The sequence below is a fragment of the Xiphophorus couchianus genome, chromosome 9 (assembly GCF_001444195.1).
Source record: "Xiphophorus couchianus chromosome 9, X_couchianus-1.0, whole genome shotgun sequence".
In the NCBI taxonomy this organism is placed as follows: domain Eukaryota; kingdom Metazoa; phylum Chordata; class Actinopteri; order Cyprinodontiformes; family Poeciliidae; genus Xiphophorus; species Xiphophorus couchianus.
This window is the reverse complement of record NC_040236.1, coordinates 27,901,870-27,923,069: the sequence shown is the minus strand read 5'-3', so window position 1 is coordinate 27,923,069 and position 21,200 is coordinate 27,901,870. Positions and strand designations below refer to the sequence as shown.

The 21,200-nt window shown below is 38.4% G+C and overlaps 1 protein-coding gene across 1 annotated transcript in view; it reads right to left on the bottom strand.

The window, feature by feature from the left end:
• Positions 1 to 21,200, bottom strand: part of nek7 (NIMA-related kinase 7) — a 77,928-nt gene that overhangs the window by 31,302 nt on the left and 25,426 nt on the right. The window contains exons 3-6 of the mRNA XM_028027791.1: positions 14,784 to 14,924; positions 13,859 to 13,921; positions 8,272 to 8,382; positions 1,867 to 1,975 (exon numbers count right to left, since the gene is read on the bottom strand). Coding sequence (XP_027883592.1) covers positions 1,867 to 1,975; positions 8,272 to 8,382; positions 13,859 to 13,921; positions 14,784 to 14,924 — 424 coding nt within the window. The remainder of the gene's footprint in view (positions 1 to 1,866; positions 1,976 to 8,271; positions 8,383 to 13,858; positions 13,922 to 14,783; positions 14,925 to 21,200) is intronic.

The following is a 21,200-nucleotide window of genomic DNA, read 5'->3' as shown; positions in this document are numbered from 1 at the left end:
GATGTTTAAGAAGAAAACGTGCTGAGATCAGTCAGAAACAAATAAAAAAAATCAGAAACAAATAAGACAGAAAGAAAGTCACAAAGTCAGAAAGAAAAAAGAAACAAATAAATAAAGAAAGGAAAAAACAAACAAACTTTGAAAGGATGGATGGATAACAGGTTCCTCTGTTTTATCTTTCGGAGATTTCAGCCACTGTCTTTTGAGGAACAAAGCGTAGAAAACATTCAGTTTTAACTGACAATGCCGTGTAGAACTTCAACGCTCAGAGTGAATGGGGGAAGTGTGTATGTTGCGATGGAAAATACGTCGGTGGTAAAGAACATCAAAATGCATCAACACAACGAGTCTAAAATGACATTTAAAAACAAGCACTTGACGGAGTCTGGCTATATTGAGGCTCAGGTAAAGCAGCGCACAAGTACCGACACTCACTCGGATGATGGTCAGAAAGCTAAACAAATAACACAAAAAATAATTTAAGTCAATGGGCTGGTGGTAGAAGACACTTGTTCTGCTTTTGTTGAACCACCGCTATGCGCTAGTGGTAGTAATATTTCACAGACGTAGCGCCGTTCAACCTCCACCCAGTGGAGAACTCTCACACCAAATGTCTGCTTAAAGCTGCAGCATGTAACTTAAGCAAACAAATACAAAATTTTACATATGTATTCAAACTATCTCTATGTCCTGATATGAGACAGATAATCTATGAAAAATTGATTGATTAATCTCCTCTGCCTCCTCTCTGTGCTTTGCAGAATTACTCCGCTCAGTCAGAACCAACCAATCAGAGCCAGCATTAAACAGCTAGCCTTGCGCTCAGGAAGTTTTGACTCAAGAAAAAAGGAAACTGAATTGAATTACTGACATTATTTGATATAGGAATTGTTGTGGGATTTATTTGACTTATGTATAATTTAGGGTACTGAGAACCTTACTGTTAAATATTATTTTACTGATTGCAGGTTTTTCAATTGTCCTTTTGACTGAATAGCTGCTGTATTGTGCCTGCAAGTATTTTGCATGTTTATGTCTAAATTTGGTGAATTTATTACCAGATCATTTTGCCATTTTGCCAGATCACATAGTGGCATTTATACCTAACGTGAAAAAATAAGAGGCGATCCAGATGATCGGCAGTGACTTCATGGATGATTGGAATTGGCAGCAAAAAACAAAACAAAACACAAATTTACATGTTATCGGGAGGCATGGGACCAGCATGAAACTCTCACAGTAAAATAACCTGAAGCAAAAATGCCTACCGACACAATTTTTAACAGAAATGTGAAATATGTTTTAACAGAGTATTACAACTTTAACTTCCACCTCATAAATGTCCATACATTTTTGACCAGAAATATTTATAAATATTGGTCTTTCTTGTAAGTGAAGGAAAATGGTGAAGACTTTAATCCCACTAACCCAGAGTATACAGCAACAGGTGGAGGAGGGGTCCTACACTACAAAACAGATCTGGGAACATAAAACTACTCTGGCAACTTCTCTCACATCTCAATGAAAGGACTTTAAATCAAAGAAATTATATGACATGATATTTTTCCACTTTTTAAAAAGTGACTATTTAAAATCCTGTAACACCTTGATGTTAGTAAACGTCTCATGGATAAAGGTAGATATGAAGCAACAGCGCTATTTCATACAAAAAACAAACATATGGGGAGTATGAAATTAGAAAGTCTGTAAGAATATGAAACAGTGATGGTGCCAAATGAGTGGCACTTCTAAAAGATAAAAACAAACTGTTTAATTACCATAGTGAAAGTACAGAACAACGCCCTGATCCATCAGAAAATTCCCTATTAAGATGTACTGAAGCATGTATGTGTAGAGCAACGCTACCTCTGTGCATGACTCTTCTGGAGTGCATGTGTTCAAGCGCACTGCAGAGCTGGACGAAGTACTTCCACACCGTTCTCTCTGGGATGAGCCTCCTCTGCTTCTTAAAGTGCTGCAGCAGGAAAACAAAAACAAAGAGCCAAGGTTACATTAAAATGCAGCAGGGGCAACAGACAAACAAAAGATTTTACTACAAATTGGAAAAAAGTACAAAGGATAGAGTTACTAGGTTGGCATGTAAGATTTTATGTCTTTGTAGAGTATCCTTCCCCACACACTGACTCCACTCCTAATGCAAGCCAGACCAGGCTATCGTCTGTCCCTTGCATATCCAAGTTCTGTCTCATTTTCTCTGCAGCGTACAATGGAAAGCACATGCATTCTCCGGAGCAAAGAAAAAGAAATTTGTGGTGCCTTCTTAAACTCCACCATCTGGCACACAGGACTCTTGTTGCGCTCAGCCCACAGTGGCAGAACGGTTCCTCCTGTTTTCAGAGTTTATGCACGTATAACTATTTGGAAGGCTAGGAGTTTTTCTTGATTATCAACACTGTGGTTCAGCTGATAAAAGCAAAGTGATGACACGAAGGCAAACTGATCAACTATGACTAAATGAATTAACTGGTTCTTGGAACTCCTATTTGGGCGGCTGTGCAGCAGTGCAGGCCATAAAAATGTATCAAGTTCTATGATCACAATTTAATGGGGTGTCCTTCAGGCTCCAGCTCCAGGAAAGAAAAGCCTGGAAGTAGACCAGGTTAGACGAGAGCTGTGCACACGAGGAATGCACTTGGAGTATTTAGCCAACTTTTACCAAAACAGAAAAAAAATGTCTTAAAATTCTGGACAGGATACATTTCACCAGGAAGTTCAACTTGCATGAAGAATTTTGTTGCACAACGGAGACCTAAAGCAAAAAATGTAAAATCTCCAAGCACATTAAAATGCAACGAAGGCAGGATTTTGCATGCGCTATAAAAATACTTTATTAAATTTCCTTTTATCATTAACAACTGTCCTTTTTATACAAAATGTTTCTCAAAGCACATAAAGGTGCATAATTTGGGATCTCTGAGCAAATTATTCCATGTTCAAGGTGCACAGTATGAAAAAGCAGCCTTCCCTGAGATCAATCAATGCCCTTGGTACGTTAAAAAGAGGCAACTAGTTTAAGAAGCGTGGCTACTAAAAATCCGACATGAGACGGAGGGGAAACTGAGGCAAGCTGGGAGTTTATCCAGGACTGCTTTACAGGCAAAAATATACCACAGGTTTTGTCTGCAAGTGGTCAATGATGTCCACCTCACCAAATCATAAATAATGCAACTTTTGCATTTGTAATGAGAAGAGTTGCATTGCACACTAAATCAAGGCTCCAAATAAGGGAGCTGCATGCAAGAAGAATAGATCACAGCATAATCAATCACAGGCAGAAAAGTTGCTTCTGTGTGTTTTTTTTTCCTTGGTAATGCAGGAAGATTTATTCCTAAAGTAATTTATGAGCTATTCAGTTTGTTTCTCTGATACATATTATGCTTGCACTGCAAATAAGTAAAATTCTATACACCTGTTCAAATATATGAATCGATTACAGAATTAGCTGAAAAAGACCAGCATGTCCTGGTAACAGCCAAATTACTGTATATTTTAGTTGTTTTTTTAATTATATTTTATACATATCCACTTATGGGTATAATGAATGTCAACCAAATATTATTAAAATGAGACATTTGGTGCAAAAAGGATTTGTGGATCTAATTCCCAGATGCATAAAACTAAAAATATACAGAAAAAAGTTCACATATTTTCAAGCCACCACAAGCTTCTGGCTTCTGACAAGTAAGTGCCGTAATTCCTCTCCACATAATAATCGGAAGAGTTCATTTAAACTGGCTGGTTTTCTGAAACAGACCCAGTATAAAAGCATAACCCATGTAGTTTCAATAGGGCTGAGGGTCGGAGCCGTTCCAGGAGCTGAAAATTGTTTTTCAATGTGTGTTTGGGGTCAACATCTTTATGGGACACACACATGGCTTTAAATTTCAACCAAATTATTGCTACTCTGGTAGTTCTTTTCATTACTCCGCTTTGTGCAATGACCAGTAACACTTGTGAAACAGTCCCTCAGCATGATGTTACCACCCCTATGCTTGACAGCTGGTATAGTGTCCTTAGGTTTTCAGCCTCACCTGAACTATAGATAAACTGAAATGATATAACAAACCAGCCACCTTCATAGTTTGGCCCAAAATTATTCATACACCTGGCAGGTTTAGGTTTAAAATAATCTTTTAATTCCTTGTGAAAATAAAGTTATGCATTTCAACTATATTTTTTGGAATTACTATACATTTAGCCCAAGGTCCAGTTTTAGTATTTTATCTTGCAACATTCACTGCATCTCCAGATTTCAAATCATCCCTGAAATTGAAACACTATACTTCACTTTATCTGTAAACAAACCATTTTATTTGTACGTAGACCATGACACAGTTTATTTTTGCTGGATTCACATGAATTACAGTCATAAAAATTCATAAAATTAGCTCTCAAAAATGGTATCTTTTTATCAGGGAACTTTGCATCACACCCCATTCTATTTAAAATTTAAAATTCTATTTGTGTTTTTATCCCCATTTAGGCCAGTTGACTCTTTTGAGGTGCAACACATGTAAATTAAGATCCCTGATCAACCTCCAAAAAAGACTACTTCTGGTTGAAACGTCTAGGCTATTTCAGGTACACAACATCCAAATCTGCAGAGGTAAAAAAAGAAGAAAAAAAAACATCTAAGGGATAAAATAAATACAGCAACCTTTATTGCTCTCTAAAGTCGATGTTTAAGTCATGATCTTATACTGCTGATGGGGGACTTGGACCCAGAAGCAACAGAGTGGCTAAATTTGGACTGTGTGGTAAAAAAGTGTAACATATTCCCCAAACCTCTTGTTCACCATTTGTGCCCAAACAATCCTTGCATTGACATCCCCTGTGAGTTGTTTCCTTAAATAACCCTTCAAGAGGATGTTTAAGGGGTGAGACGCAACTCACTGCATCCGTTAAGATATTACAATATTCCTACACCCAACACAAGCTAGAATATATATTTGTCACTGCAGCACTCTTCCAGTGAGAATGTCTTAAGTACCTGATTATATATATATTTAGGTGGCGATTTGCTGGACGTTGTTTATAACAAGAACAGAGGGGCAATAAAGACTTCAAAAACTGAAGTAGCAGAAATATAAAAAGGTGAGAGATAACTAAAAATGGATAAAGGTGTGGTAAAGAGAGGAATAGAGATAGACTGATGGATAAAGAAAGGGAGGAATAGACCTTGGCCTACATCCAAACAAAGCCTCAGTAAGGAGCCATTCTTTCTTTGCCCCCCATTTCCATATCAGAGGACCGTTTGATGTCAATGGGGGAGCACATAGACACTCACCAACACCCTCTTTTCTATGCCTTTAACAGCAAACACTGCACATGCAATATTCTGTAAGTGCATGCAAATCAGGGACCATCTGATATCATTCGAATCCTGAGATGGTCCGAGGGAAACAGAAAAGTAACAGTTTGGAGGAAAATACATAAAAAAGAATAATAATAATTTACTTTTTTTTTTTACAATGTTTTGTTTTTTTAAATATGGCATGTTGTATGAACGCGTTTACTGCACAGCCCAAGGCAGGGAAACTGAAATCTGGCAAAAACATCTGGCCTGCCACTGTTAGACTGGAATAAACAATCAATTAAAATGGTGAAGAAGACAAATGGTGCAGAGAAGTAGCATATATATTAAGAGTTTGTCTTGTCAGCAGAGATAAGGCTGATGACACAACCCCAATGCTCTGAGCATCCGAGAACGCTTAGCTAAGATAGCAGTGACACTTAGTGGTTTGTTATCCTACCACCATGTTACCTGCCATGTAACATCTTTGTAAAATGCAACTCAGAACATTTGCTTGAATTTGTGCCTCCATGTTTGTGTCTGCATCTTCTCTGCTTACAAAGTAGACTATATGTATGTGTAAGGTGTGTGTGTGTGTGTGTGTGTGTGTGTGTGCCAAGCCTGCCATGTTCACTCTCTTGTATCACTAATCCTCGCCTCTCCTAATTTGCTATGTTGAACTGTGCAGATGTGGATCTGCTGAGTATGACTGCAAACAGCTTGTCGAGCTGTGCTGATACAACACTGCAGCATCATTTATGCATAGCAGAATACCAGGCTTTTTCACATACACACTCCTAATTTGCTTTACTGGCAGATTTTTATGATAACTGGGGTGTCGGTCTAACTCGTACTCAAAAAAAAAAAGAAGAAAAAGAAAAAGTATAAGCTGTGGATAAAAAAAGCACTACTAATGCTGGATAACCCCAAGTTTTTCTTCTGCTTAAAAAATTAAGACAATTCCTTGAATAAAAACAAGCACACAGATTTGATGTCAAATTTTATTTTACTTAAACCTGTTTATATGGATAAAAATTAGAAGAAGCTCCAGCCAAAATAAAAAAGGTTTTATTCAAGGTTTTTCTAGGAACCGATACGAAAACAAACATTGCTACTACTTCAACATACAGCCTTAACAGCAATTATTTCAGTTTAAATTCATCCAAGTACCCCCTACACTCAGAGGCTTGAATTTTATTACCACTAACAGCTCAAGATTTCTAACAATGTCTCTTTCACGGTCTTGGCAGATGTAAACACGTTCTAGTGAGATGAAAGAAACTTGCAGGAGGCCTTATATATTAGTTTGTTCCAGTATGAAGGGATGATTAAGACTCAGTGTCCAGGATGTCAAACCCCTATAAAATAACCACAAACCACAAGCCTTCTGCAGTCAGGCCTTCATTTATCAAACCACTCACTGGCACTTTCTGCTTGTGTGTGCACATGGCTGTACAAGAGCATCATAAAGAGACGAACAGGGTATAATTTAAATCTGGCCTCAACCCTCAGAATTTAAATTTAAAGAAAAAAAATCTATATATATACATAACAGTATATGAAAGCGGTCAATAGCAGCGTTGTAAGTTATACTCTTTGTGGCAATTATCTTGATTTCTCTCTAAGTTTTGATGTAGCGCCAAGATTAATAACAGTGATAAATAACCGGTGTCTTGCTGAAGTATTTATACTCCTTAAACCTTTTCACATTTTCCCACCATTACAACCACAGCTTTAATTATTTTGTTGGGCTATTATGTGATAGACCAACACAAAGTAGAGCAAAACAGTGAAAATTTAGAAAAATACTGCACGGCTTTAGTTTTATAAAAAAAAAAAATAAAGATCTATGATGTGTGGTATGCATTTGTATTCAGCACCCTTAATTCAATACTTTGTAGAAGTACCTTTCATTAAAATTACATCTCCAGGTCTTTATAGATGTATTTCTACCAGCTTCACATATTCAAAGGCTGAATTTCTTTAATGCAATGTCGCTCAAGTTCAATAAGATCGGATGGAGAGAATCTGTGAACATCAATATTCCAAGTTTTAACACAAACTCTCAGTTTGGCAGAGCTAGGTTGTCCACTAGTCATTTACACAAGCAAAAATTATTTAATAGAATTAGTTCACTACATTAAAGAAAGACAACTGGGTTCCATAGCAAAAGATGATTACAATCCAGTTTTGCAAATTGACATGAATAATAAAATGTCAGTGATTCAACAACTTTCTTTTACAAGTAAAACATAAAACACATTTTGTTTGGTACATGTGCACTCTTCATGCATTCTTAAATTTCTAATAATCAGTTTTTTCCTGGTTCAACAATAGTTTTATTCTCAACTGTCTACCATGAGGCCAAATTTATAGAGTGCACAACTATTATCTGTCCTGTCAATAAACTCACACAGCTGAACTGTGAATCTCTGCAGCTCCTCCAGAGTAACCAGGGATCTCTTGGATGCTTCCCTGATGAATAATCTCCTTGCCCAGAATGCCTATCAAAGACAACCATGTCTCTGTAGGTTTGCAGTTGTGCAATATTTAGATTTTCAGATGAAGGAGTGAAGCTTGGAATATGTGCACACAACATCCACACAACGTCACTACTGAAGGTCTGCTGGCTCCTCACTAATGTTCTCTAACAAACCTCAAAGGCAGATCTATTTAAAATACACACAGTTTGATTGAGCTTACTACTTTGGCCATTTCTGAAGGTGATCGGTAACACTTGATTTTATTTAGGGGCATTAGGGAAGAGGTGCTAAATAAAAGGCACACCACAATTTCCAAAGTTTTTTCTGTAAAATCAACACATTGACCTTTGTTGGTAAAAAAAAAAAAGGGAGAAACTGTTTGGTTAACAAAACCTTTCCAAAAGTACAGTATAAAATACTGGTTGGAAGTTCAGTGTTTCAAACTGTTATTTCTGCTATGTTGGAGCTGCTTACCTTGATCATACGAGAGAGATCTCCAGCATCAGCTAACTCCAGAACTATGTTCAGCTCATTGTCCTCAATAAAAGATGCGTGATACTTTATCACATTGGGATGATTCAATTGCTGTTGGAAGGGAAAGGAAAACAAAGTCAGCATGTCAGAGCAGACAGAAGAAATGATGGTGACATTTGTCATGTGGGCATCCTTGGTCACTTTCACCAGCTTCTTTCAGCTGGTACAAAATCTTCAAAACAAGGTTATGCACAGCAAAGGTGTGTTTTTGTGCAACTCGCTGTACTCTCACCACCAATTAAAATAAAAATGGCTGAAACCATGCAAACAAAATACATTTGGTACATGGGGACCTAATGAGAAGGTTTTGTCCTCAACTGTGACAAAGCTGGATGACATGTCACAACAAACCCCTGTCTATGATGACAACAACCAATGTGTGTGAGACACATAGACACAAAAACACACACAAGCGTGACAGGCTGACATGGCTGGCAGTCTTTAAAAAAAGAAAAAGAAAAAGCTAGCGTCCCTGGCTCATCTCTAGCGGAGAATCCTTCCTGCTGGTTGGTCAATAAGGCAGGAACAGCATTCCCTGTAGTAAACAAAAACTTTCTTTCTATCCTGAGCAAGAGACACGTGAGAGGAAAAGAGGAATGTTGATGGAAAAGACACAAATGACACAGTGACAAGGAGGAGAAGGAATGCAGACAGGGCAAGGTTGAAGAGCTAGGGAGGAAGAACAAAGGCGTGGATGGAAAACAGAATGGGAGAGGGATAAGGTAAGCTGAGTTGGAGATAGGGGGAAGGGAAAAGCAGAGAGATGCTGATATGTGGATAGTTGGAGCCGTGATGTGAGCAGACGGAGGGGTGTGACACGCGTCCTCCGCTCGGCTCTGCTAAGCCTCCTCTGCTGTGATTAAAGAAATGTTCATGCTCTGGATGATGCCGAGAAGAGGGGAAAAGGAGAGCACAGTGGAGTACACTACGCTACACTACACTCTCAGACTCCATCTCTGCATCCTTCTGCAACCCTCTTCCTCATTCGCGCTCTCTGTCTCTTCCTCACGTCTCCATCTTCCCTTTCTCCCTCCCTTGTCCTTTCTTGCCAGATGTATTTTTGGCTCAGAGTGGCAGTTCTGCACGGCTCCACAATGTAGCACAGCCAGAGAGTGATGACAAGCCCCCCCATGTACCCCACTTCTCCTCCTCCTCCTCCCTTTCCTCACCCAACTCACTGCTCCTCCACAACTTAGACCTCAGGCGAATGATACAGAGAAATGAAAAGATATGTTAACATGCAGATGTTTATGTAAATGATGGATGGGACGCAACTGCAATACAACAATCATTCATAGGGAAATTGCACATAGAGCCTTGCATGATTATGTAATTACACATGCTGGCTGAGACCCAACAGTGTGTGTAATTACTTAATCATGCAAGACTGTGTGATGCGTTTGTTGAGCTGGTGATGTGTTTCAAAGAAGAAGACGATACAGACTAATGCAAACTGATGGTACAAAAGTGAAATGAACCACGCTGAAATATGAACCACACTGGTTTCAGTTACATTTGGAGATAAAAAAGGTCAATAAAGTAAAGTAATTTACTTTATTGTATTTCATGTATTGTATTTTATTGTATTTTATGTATTTCTGCATTACATTTTATGTAATGCAGAAATTTAATTCAATGAATGCATGGAACAAACGTATGTAATATTTTACAACTATTCCATTTCAACTAAATTCAAGTTTGTAGCTGAGAATATTAATATTAATTTCTATGAAAATAACAGAAGAAAATGTGAAAGGAACTAGCATGCACAGGGCAACAAGGAACAGCAGCAAAAGACTGATAGCGACAATAATTTTAGCGCAAAACTTGGGCATTGATGCAAAACACAATGCCCGCTCAGGACAAAAGGTGCAATAAATAATTCTTCAGGTTGAAATTATATAAACTGAAACTTTAAACTGTGATTTATCTAAGGAGAAAGAGGAAATCTGAAAAGATGTTTGCTAGGAGCAAAGGTTTGGAGATCTAACAAACCGGGACCCTACTCAATGATTTAAAAGTGATGTATCAACCCATTGTGCTTGCAATTCACCACAGTTTTAGATTTAAAAAATTTATCTGACAGGCTTTCTATTTTAGTTTTAAAAATTTTGCTCAAATTCACTTGGCTCAGATGCCAAGAAAAAATGTATCATGGCAGAAGCTAAGCAGTTGAATGAAATGAGATCAGGTAGTGTTAGCAGATCATTTTGTCCAGACAGAAAATTCAAAACACACACTGCGCGCTTACAAACTATCGCTGCTGTTGTCTTAGTGATGCAGCTATTCACTCCCTCCTCAAACTATTTGTCCTACAGCAAACATGTTTCATAATAGACTCTCCTTTATTTCTGCTGAAATAAGTTTGTTTTATTTAAATGAGTAGCTCTGTCTTGTCCTACATACAAATTGCCCTTCAGATGGTGTGAAAATTAATGGAAACCCCTGCTGTTTTTAGAAAAGCAGTTGAGGCAGAAATACGTAATGTAAAGGTCGATTCGGATTAATTTATGTTTCTTTATGATCAATAATTTACAGGATTCGTGGCCCTAACATATGATATGTGCCGTATAAAAAATGACAAAGAAGAATTATATGTTGTAAATTTTAAAGTCAGTAAGATGAAAAATTCTAGAAAAAGCAAAGGGAGAGGTTTTTAAAGTGTTGTGTTTGAGTAAGGCTGAAAGTAGCTGGTTCATGTCAGTTTCCTGTCTTTCCAGTAAACCCCTGCTGTAATCTAATCAGATGCAAACCCCAGACATGCGCATTCACAATCACATGCTTACAGTGTAATATTATTAAATCTTCCACTGCTGATTAGTGGAGATCATTAGTCAGGAGACAATTCAGGCATCACAACAATCACAAGTGAGAGAGTACTGTGCAGCTGTGGGATTTCAAACATGGTAAGAAAAATTAGCAGTGTTGAATAGGGGGAGCCCTTTTTTTTTTGCAAGCCACATCCCTCTCAAAGAGAATTTAGACGAAAGGAGAAAAGTGAGAAGTGAGATTCTCAAGTTGAAATCCCCATGCCAAGGCAAGAAAACACAGATGAATGAGCAGACATAAACACAGACAGACAAACAAACAAATAGGCATACTGTTGGATGGCCATGACTGAGTATGTCTGTGTAAGTGTGTGTATGCGATCACAGGCGACTGTGTGTGTCAATTCAGTCGGCCCATGCCAGTGCGCTTCTCATTATTCTGATTTAGCTGTGTCTGCTGTTGGCCTGTCTACTGGAGGATAAGGCAGAAGGACTGTCTCTTTCACATTCACTCGTTTATTATCAGGCTGGCTAGGCAGCACGAGGGGCCAGGCATAACTTCCACATTCACTAGCAATCAGCTTGCAGGATGAAAAAGGCGAATGAAAAGCTCTGAATAGAGGAAATGAGGCAAGGGGAAAAGACAGCGGAGAGAGATGGATACAAAAACAGAGCAACTAGCCAAAACAGCAGAGACAGAGGAGGCAGGAACAAGCAGAGGGAAAAACTGTATAGAAGAGCACAAAGGAAAAGAAATCTTATAATAGGGAGGGATAAACAGAAATGTAGCAGATGTGTTATATGAAGAAATGGCATCTGGAAGGGTGACATTTAACCCTGACCCCTATTATGAGGTCAGAAATATGAACCTGCTGTCCAGTAGAATCATTTCAATTATCTATGGCTTCAGACTAAAGCTCCGAAAAGGGTTCTGTCTGCTGCATCTTATTTTACTGGTCCACATCACCTCCTTTAGCTTTAATGTAATGTTTCAATGACATAAATATGTTGCTTTTTTTCCTTTTACACATAATGTAGTGCTGCCAGATTGTAGAAAAATTATTATTTTAGTAAATATTCAAATGGGGGTTTGTCATGAGTGCTTACCGAGTATTTATTGCTCTTTAATAGCTTTGATTTTTTAATTCTAAGGATGTGTGAAGTTCAAGTCAACAGATTTATTAAAAATACACTTTAGATTCAATGATAGATGGAATGAAAATGATGAATGATAGATGGGAGTCATTTCTATTTCGTTTTGGTGAAACATTTTAAAGTTGGACTACAGAATGTTGTTCGTTTAGTTTTGCATATAATATTCTGCATGTCTTCAGATGAATAATAATATATCTGTTTGGTGCATGTGCAAATATTTTCAGTGTGCCATTGCACCTTTACTAAATGCAGATTCATTAAGATATGATTATTTGGTATTTTTGGTGGATTGTTTTGTTTTTAGTGTTTTTAGTAATTTTAGTGCTTTGGCAGTTTAAGAACGAAAACTCTAACACACCTTGAAGTAAAATACTTATAAAATTGTCCCTTTTCAATTTCTGAAGAAACACAAATTGAGTCAGGGAGCAAAAACACAAAATATTGACTGGTAAAAAGTTAAAATCAAGGTTCAATGTGGCAATTCAAAGATAAAGCAATTTTATAAAATGGAAGAAGGAAAAATGTCAAAGTTTATCCATAATTTAATTTTCCCATACTGATACAGAAAGGAAAATATTTTTTAAAAGCAAATTTTATAGTTTTTAAGACTTTTTGTGACTTCACTGGAACCCAACTCTAGCAGGTCAGACAGAAGCAATAAATACCATCGGTCCTTCACTGTTCTCTAATTGCTAATGTGCTTTTAAAGGTTTAAAAAAATCCCTTTTCTCTAGGGGAAAATCAAAACTTGTTAGCTCATATCCACATCTTAAAAAGATAAGAATCTATATGTTCAGAATGTTCTAGTAGATTCCATGTTTTCTGCAAGCTGGAAGTCATAGGAAAAGCACAGTCTGGTCAACTAAATCAATTGAATTCATTCTGATAAATATAACTTTTAGAATGAATCGCTAGTATAGAAATTATAATGTGAATGCTAACATGTGTCACAACTAAAAGGCTGTTAGGGGAAAACAGTACTTCTGACAGACATGTAGGATCTTTTAGACAGGCAGAGATATTAAAACTGTCATTAGATTATTCATTAGTATTTTAGAGCAGCCCAGTTGACACGTGTTAAAAGTAGTTCAACAAATAAAACCACTTCACTGGAAAATAAGAAAAGGCAAAGCAAGGAGGAAGAAAAGGGGAGACACATGAGAAACGCTGTTAAATTTCCATGCTGCTGCGCTGTTGTTTGGCTTTAAACATTTCAAAAAGATTTGAGAAAAAAAGGCAATTGTTCTGGCATTCAAAAAAGAGCCAATAGGAGCCTGGAGGGATGTAATACTTCTGTTTCCACACACACACACACACCCCAACAAACACACACACGCAGAAAGTAATAAACTGTACAGTCACACATGCATACTCATTTATATTCCCATTTGTGTGCACAACAGCCCCCTGCATTTGTAACCATCCAAGGGAGAACACACATGTACACACACACACCTGCGCACGCACACACCCACACATGCACACAAATCCACGGCGTCTGGAGCAGATCAATTGTTTTCCTGTGGTGGTGGGTCTCAGCTGAGGCACCTTAAGAGAACAGAGCACAGCGCATGGTGCCGTCTCCCTTTTCTCTGGTTCTTTACCTTAAGGAGATCTATCTCTTTGATGCAATCTTGCCGAGCTTTGGCATCCATCAAGTCGAATATCTATCAAGAGATCAAAAGGGGAGAGAGGACAGAAGGGTGTTTTGACGTATTCAAAAAATGTAAGATTGAGAGATGCAGATAAACTGGTTAAAAAAAATATATATATATATAAATAAATAAAAAATAAAAACAGAACATGGTTGCTGTTATCTGGAGGGCGGCACTGGAGCGACTACAGGTGTTTCACATCTGAGTAACATGCACATATCCCTGTGTAAGGGGTTTGTCTGGATGTATGCTCCATCAGAGCAACATGGCGTCTTAGCGCTTGCATGAGTGTACAAGAGAACTACAAGGCCATGCATGAATCTAACTGCAGATTCACATTCTACTGAATTTCTTACAAATAATGTAAGTCAGTCTACATAGAGATGGCAGTTGCACAAAGGTTAATTAAAATGTATATTTTAGTTCAGAGGTGGGTCAATTTTGCGACTTCCAATCATAAGCAAGGCAAATTACCTTTGTAATAGAGAAAAACATCGAATATGTTTTTGTCCCTCTTTGAATGACGCAAAGCTCTCCAGGTTTCTTATCTACGGCAACTTTTTTTTAAAAGAAAAAACTACTTCTGTAAACTGTCACTGCAGTAAAAACCTCCTCAGAGCTGTCAGCACAAGACTATGCATTCACTGAATCTTGGCAAGTTAGAGTTTCACATATTTCACTACTATTGCCAATATGAAGCCCTTCCTGTGTGGAGAAACAATTGCAGCAGTTGGATTTGTTATTTTCTACAACTCCAGAGTGTCTCATAAGGTGTTGACAGAGCAAATGAATAGTGACCTTTAAACAAAGTGAACTTTGGCTAAATATATTCTCTTTCCACCTGATGCTGAAAATTGTATTTATTGCAGCTTACCTGGATTTTCTTTAAGGCCACCGACGTGTTGTCTAACAGGTACCTCGCTCGGTACACCTCGCTGAACTGGCCGCGTCCGATCTTCTTCTCAATTTGGAAGTTGGCCAATGAGTTATGGCCCATATCTGGCTGCAGCGGTTTCTATAACACAGGAAAGAACTCTTAGCTTTTAAGTGCACATATAGATTCATGCATTACCATTACATGAACTTTCCAACCAACATGTACAGCAAATCATCATAGCTATCGTGCAAAGAACCACATGTTGGTCTTAAAGTGCAGCTATGCTCGCATTTCTGGAAGAGGAGAAGATGAGGGCTGCAGGGTGAGGGTGAAACTGTGGTGAAACCTGGTTTCTCTGGGTTGTTTGATGAAGACGTTTACACTGGAACATGCAAACCTTTAACTGCAGCTTAATATTTAATCACGTAATGCACAAATCAAGTCCAAGCAGCTTCACACTCTAACTCTAACTCTGAACAGGCAGCAGAATCGGCAGACATGGTTTTACTCCCACATTCATATGATCTGAGTTCTAGGGTGAATTATGTGAAGGTTCATTTCCAGGCCTTCAGTACAACCACATGGTCGCCTATTCAGTTTACATATCAGCAGATGCCATAGCAGTCTCATTTATCATGCATGAAAAAATAGAACAGCTTTTACTTGTTACAGGCTAAATTAAATGACTCAACTGTAATATTTCTCTGTTATATTTTCTGTATTTCAGGACTTTGCAGTCACTCACTGGACCAGACACTGGAGTCACACCTCGGGTTTCACAAATGTGGGTTTGTTGTCAACAATCCTGACAGCCATTACTTCGAAGACACATGAAAAATAATCATTTATTTATTAACGATTCAGATGCAGGATGAGCTGATATGAAAATCTGGGCTGGTATCCAATATCCAGTATTAATATTGTTGTTATGGCTGATAGCATATATGTTTACTGATATTATATGTAAAAAAATAAATAAATAAAGATTATACTGTAAATATTGCTTCTGTGCTTTAGGTGAATGCCCCACAATCCTGCGCTGCATTGCCATTACTGTCAATTGATCAAACAAATGCCCCAAGGTCAAGCCCCTCCCAAAGAACACACATCTGGCAACAAGATGGAAATAAAAATCAGTTGCTAATATCAGCACAGCTTTTCCTCATGGGAGTATCATCGGCCGATATTAAAGTTAATACCGATATATGATGCATCTCTAATTCAAAGAGTAGATTTTCATTTCTGAGGATTTCTATTCCACTAATTATATCCCCAACAGTCTCACACCAAACAACTCTTCATCTTGCTCTAACAACTTGAGCTGTTGTTTAGAAAGACACTCACCTATCCCAATTAAAAAAAACACTCAGAAATAAACTAGAATAAGCCCTGAGATGAAATGTGTGAAAACCACACTGAGTACACAGTGTGACCTTTCCAGCCTTTTGGTTAACTCGTAAAAAGGCGTCGGCGGGAGCAAACACAAGGTGACAGATATCAGAATGCCACATGTCACCACTTCGTCTGCCAGCGTGGCCGTGGGAGCAGCTCAGGGGCAACAGACTGGGGAGACGGGGAACCAGGTCAAAATTTAACCGAAACAAACAAGACGAGAGTAATTACAATCATTTTCTGGTGTTTAGGATTATGACAAATTTACCATGAATTCAGATTAGGGATGTAACAATATACACATCTAAATACAAATAGTCCAAAAACATCAGACATAATGATAACAAGATGAACAGAAAAAGAAAAGTAACAGTCACCTAAAAGTTATTTTAACTTTGAAAAGCTGGTAGTCTGTTGGAGGCGGAAAACTATTCCTGTCCTTCCCTTCTGCACCGAGTGAAGACAAAACATCATAAAAAAAGAGTTCCTCGAATAGAAATTAACTCCAAATTACAACTCTATTTAAACAATCAGTGGTTTTTGAAGGTGGGAAAATTTCCTGGTACACTCTGTTGTGTTTGCATCAGAGACAATTAAAAAACACTTAAGTTTATAATAGCATGGTTATTTCCCTTTATTTTAGTTCTCCAGTTCAGACTGGAAGCTCCGGACATACATGAAATAAAGCACTTTGACATCAATCTAATAAACAACTTGAAACAAACTATCAGACATTTTGTCTAGAACTTACAAATCTTCAAAATATATAATTTAAATATATTTACTGAGAATTTCAAACCACTCGACCCAAAAAATGCCTTACTTTTTGTTTGATAACAGACAACTTGTAAAAACAATTCTTTAAAAATTTGAATTCAACAACACAAATTTATAAAAGCAGGTATATAATTTAACATGGGCAACAATTAAGCAGAGTAATTAGTGTTTGGCATAAAGGAAAAACTTAAAATGAATGCTTCAAATATAATAAAATTTGTCATAAAAATGCTGGATGTGAGAGAAAGTGCCTCTCAAACAGGATAGCTTGTAATGTGCTGGCAGACAGTCTGGGGAGGGGCGGGGTGAGGGTGATCATTTCAGCATTTTACTGTTTTTTCTTAAGTTGACAGCCAAATCAGGAGGCGTGAACCAATCAGATGCCGTGTCCAATTAACACCGCCGAGGTGTGTGGCTTTTCCGGCATGACACCACCATCAAGCCACGCTGTGTAAGAGTCACTGACAGCCGCCATCAGACGGCGCTTCACAAGCCTCTGCCTTACTCAACATTAGACTACAAAACAATTTATCTCTTTTACTCAACAAAAAAACTCAGAAAGTTTAGTATTAAAATCAAATGTACAAGAGATGGAAAACAAATCCATATAGATTTCATAATATTCACAAAAAGCAGCGCTATTTGACAGGAAGTATCAATAGTATAAAAAGGCCTTTAAACAGGACAGAAGTCCAGATTTTTATGTTCAAAGAAAGGATGGAGAAGGCAAGAACAGGAAAGAGAGGACAAGAGGGCATTGCTTTCATTCGCTGCGTGGTAGCTTGACAAATGTTAGCATGAGCCTCTAAAGCGCTGTGACAACCGCCTGCTGAGAGCACAGTCTCGCTAATGTGTCTTGGCATGCCAGCTTCGTAATCACACATTTACATATGCAATGACCTACATTTGCATGTCAGATCGCACACTGTCCAGCCTGATTAACAGTGGGCACCTCCCCGCGTGGAGTCGCCCTGGGTGGCAGCAGAGGCCATGCGAGGGCGGAAGAGAGGGCTGGAGGGAGGGCGGCTTTTCTGGCAGCCAAGGGGCCGAGCTGCCAGGCAGGATTATGTCAGCCAGCGGCCCCGACATTAGACACTTCATTAGAGCTAATCTGTTTAGCAGTGGGCAGTGTATGTAAACTTCACAGGCCATTTGCGGCACCTCTTCGCCCCCTGGCCTGGCCTTCAAAGGGCAGCCAGGCCGGGCCTGAGTGACAGGTCGTCTCATCTGTCGCACACGAGCGTCGCACAATCAGAAGCTTCGAGCTGAAAGACAAGGCCACAGCGCACACACTCTCACACTCACACGAGCACTCCCACATTTACAGACATATAAAAAGGGAAACAGAGTAATGACCCTGACTGAGGCAGGGGTCAGAGTCTGGATGAATCAGTTGCAGAGGGTCACACAGAGCGTTCTTTTTAAGGATTTCAGTCTGTGTGTTTGACGTGTTGGTGGAGATAAAGGATGAATGGTCGCATGCAGGTCTAATAATACCCACCAAGCACAAATAAGGGGTTTTGAAGGCAGCAAACAAAGTGTGCAAGCTGTTTTTGTGGACATTTCTTGCAACAATTTGCTCAAAAGGTCATGCATGTGGAACTTAGTCATGTGAAATCAAACACATAAACTGGATATGAGAGTTTACAGTAAGAGTCGTCTTTTAGGAATCAGAAAACTGTAAGAGAAAAGTGTGCTTGTAACCATGAGCACAAACATAGCTTTCATAAAAAGTATGTTTTATACATGTTTGTGAAAACTATCACCTTGTCTTGGACATTTCACCTGTGGAAAAATAAATACATCAAAATCGAGCTTCTCTGCCTTCTCTCAGTGTTAGCTGCAGAAATGCATTGCTCAGTCAGAAACAACCAATCAGAGCTAGAAAGAGGTTCTTGGTGCTGCCAATCAAGCTTGTGTACGCATCACTCATTTTCTCCCCATTGCTCTCTGCTACACTGCAGCTTCTACCTGACAGCAGATCTTTCCAGTAACGGCAGGTTTACTGGAAACTTGCCGTTACTGCTTCACATTGTACATTGAGCAGTATGATCATAGATTCATCATAGATTGATCATACTGCTCAATGTACGGTGAGCAGTTCATACACGAATGTGATTGACAGCGTTAAGACCTTTCTCCTGGCTAAATAATAATTTTAAAAAAGCATATTTCTACTTATAAAGTTGCATATTGTAGCTTAATGCACAATAAGCTACAGCATTTTGAAACCAGGAACACCCAACCACATTTTTGAGGAGTATTAACAGAATTTATGGATTCAGTTTAAATTAAAATTTAAAACTTCATCAACAGTAAAGAATTACTGACATTTTGTTAACAATTCACTCCTTAAAAATGTATGAGTGGCAACCAGAGATGGAAACAAACAAAAACTCAAAACTTGATGCACTCTTGCCTGGGACTGGAGTCACATGACCGATCCTTATCTCATGTATTCATGTGTGAAGATAAACCTGCAGAAAGCCACAGACCACAGCCATGCCAGGGATGTGCAATGAGCATGTAGAAAGGTGCAGGGAAGCTTGCCAAATTTACTTTAAAAAGTTGTGCATGTTAGTGGTGGTTTCATAAAAAAGACCACAGTGACGCCTCAGGAACTGAACACTGAATGAAACACCACTTCAAAAACACAAAAACACTTAGTTTGTCTGTTATTACGACTTAATCTTGAATAAGCGGTTGAAAACAGGGTAGACTTGAATTTAAGGGTTTCTTTCAAGCAGGTACAACCAAATGCATGCAACACTGCAGGAAAACCCAAAGAAGAGGAAAGGAAGAAGAGTATTCAACAGAGGAGTAACTCGTCTTCCTCCTCTGTTCACCAATCAGGACTTATAGGCTACACCGATGTCAAGAAGATTTGTAAAGTGCTCTTCATGTTTGTGGTGATGCTCTACATACGTTTAGTGAAGGGAAAAGTAACATGGCCTATTACAATTAGTCAGTTTGGAGATGTTTGTTTTTTAAGCTGGTGCTTAAAAAACAGGCTATTTTTCCTGTTTTCACTCGATTGATAAAGTGACTGTGCGCTCATGCAAAAATCTAAATTAATTTTACAAGATCCCTAATTAATATTTAATCGTGCAGAAAAGTATTTAAATAAATAAAAAATAAATTTACTACAAACCAGTAAAACCTTTAACATTTAATGTAAAAGTTAGTCTTCAATATAACATTTTAACTGAAATGTATAACAAAAAGATCATTGTTCCTTTGTAGGTCAAGTGATATTACTGTATCATGTTTTTATGGTGTAAAGAACTTAAAGCACTTTTGAATTATGCTATACAAATAAATTTGACTTCGGATGTGATTGAACTGAGATCTATTTTCATTTCTCGTTCATTTGCATCACATCTTATATTCTGAACATTTTCATTTGTAAACAGATGGACTTTAACTTTATTAAACTTAGACTGAAGGATATAACCCTAAAGATTGAAAGAAAAGTTTTTAGTCTCCAGTAGGAAAAAAGAGTTTTTTGAAGCTGGTGCTTAGGGCAGAGTAGGACCCCAGATGTGTAGAACAGCAATTTCTCTAAAACATTTTGTTAAATCTCTGGTTTGTACTTTGAGATGTACTCAGTCTGCTCACATTGTTCTGTTTTGAGAAGGGGACAAACAGTCACGGATGACGATTAAGTGGCAGATCGGGCTAGGCATTGTGGGTAAAGTCTGTGAGGGACAGAGTACACAAAACTGCCACGGGTAAGTCGGAGGCAGAGGAACTGATGGAGACGGGGGACAACACAGCGAGAGAGAGAGAGACGGAGAGGGAGCAGACAGACAGCTCATTGTTGAAGTGTGATACGAGCTGCCCAATAATGACACCATTGCCAAACACAACTGACAAGACACATGGAGAGTGGAAAAGGGGATGCTCAAGAGTGAAATATGGTGGGGGAGGTGGGGGACAAGCACCAGAGGGGAGAGGGTGTGATGTGACAGCCCAGCAGTGCCAGTAGCTGCCACATGAAGTCCAGCAGCAGCAGAGAGGCGCCGCCTTACATGGGCAGACAGAGAAGCAGTCGGATCTACAGCCACAGCAAAGTTTGCTTGTGGGCTTTTTTACTCACAATATAAATGTAACACTATAGATAAAAGGAAAAAACTCCAGCTCAAAAGACAAGACAAGATTTTTACAACGTTTGGGAAAACTACAAATCACTTATTTACTTTTTTATGGGTTGCAATTTATTTTTTAAAGAATTTGTCTTTGTGT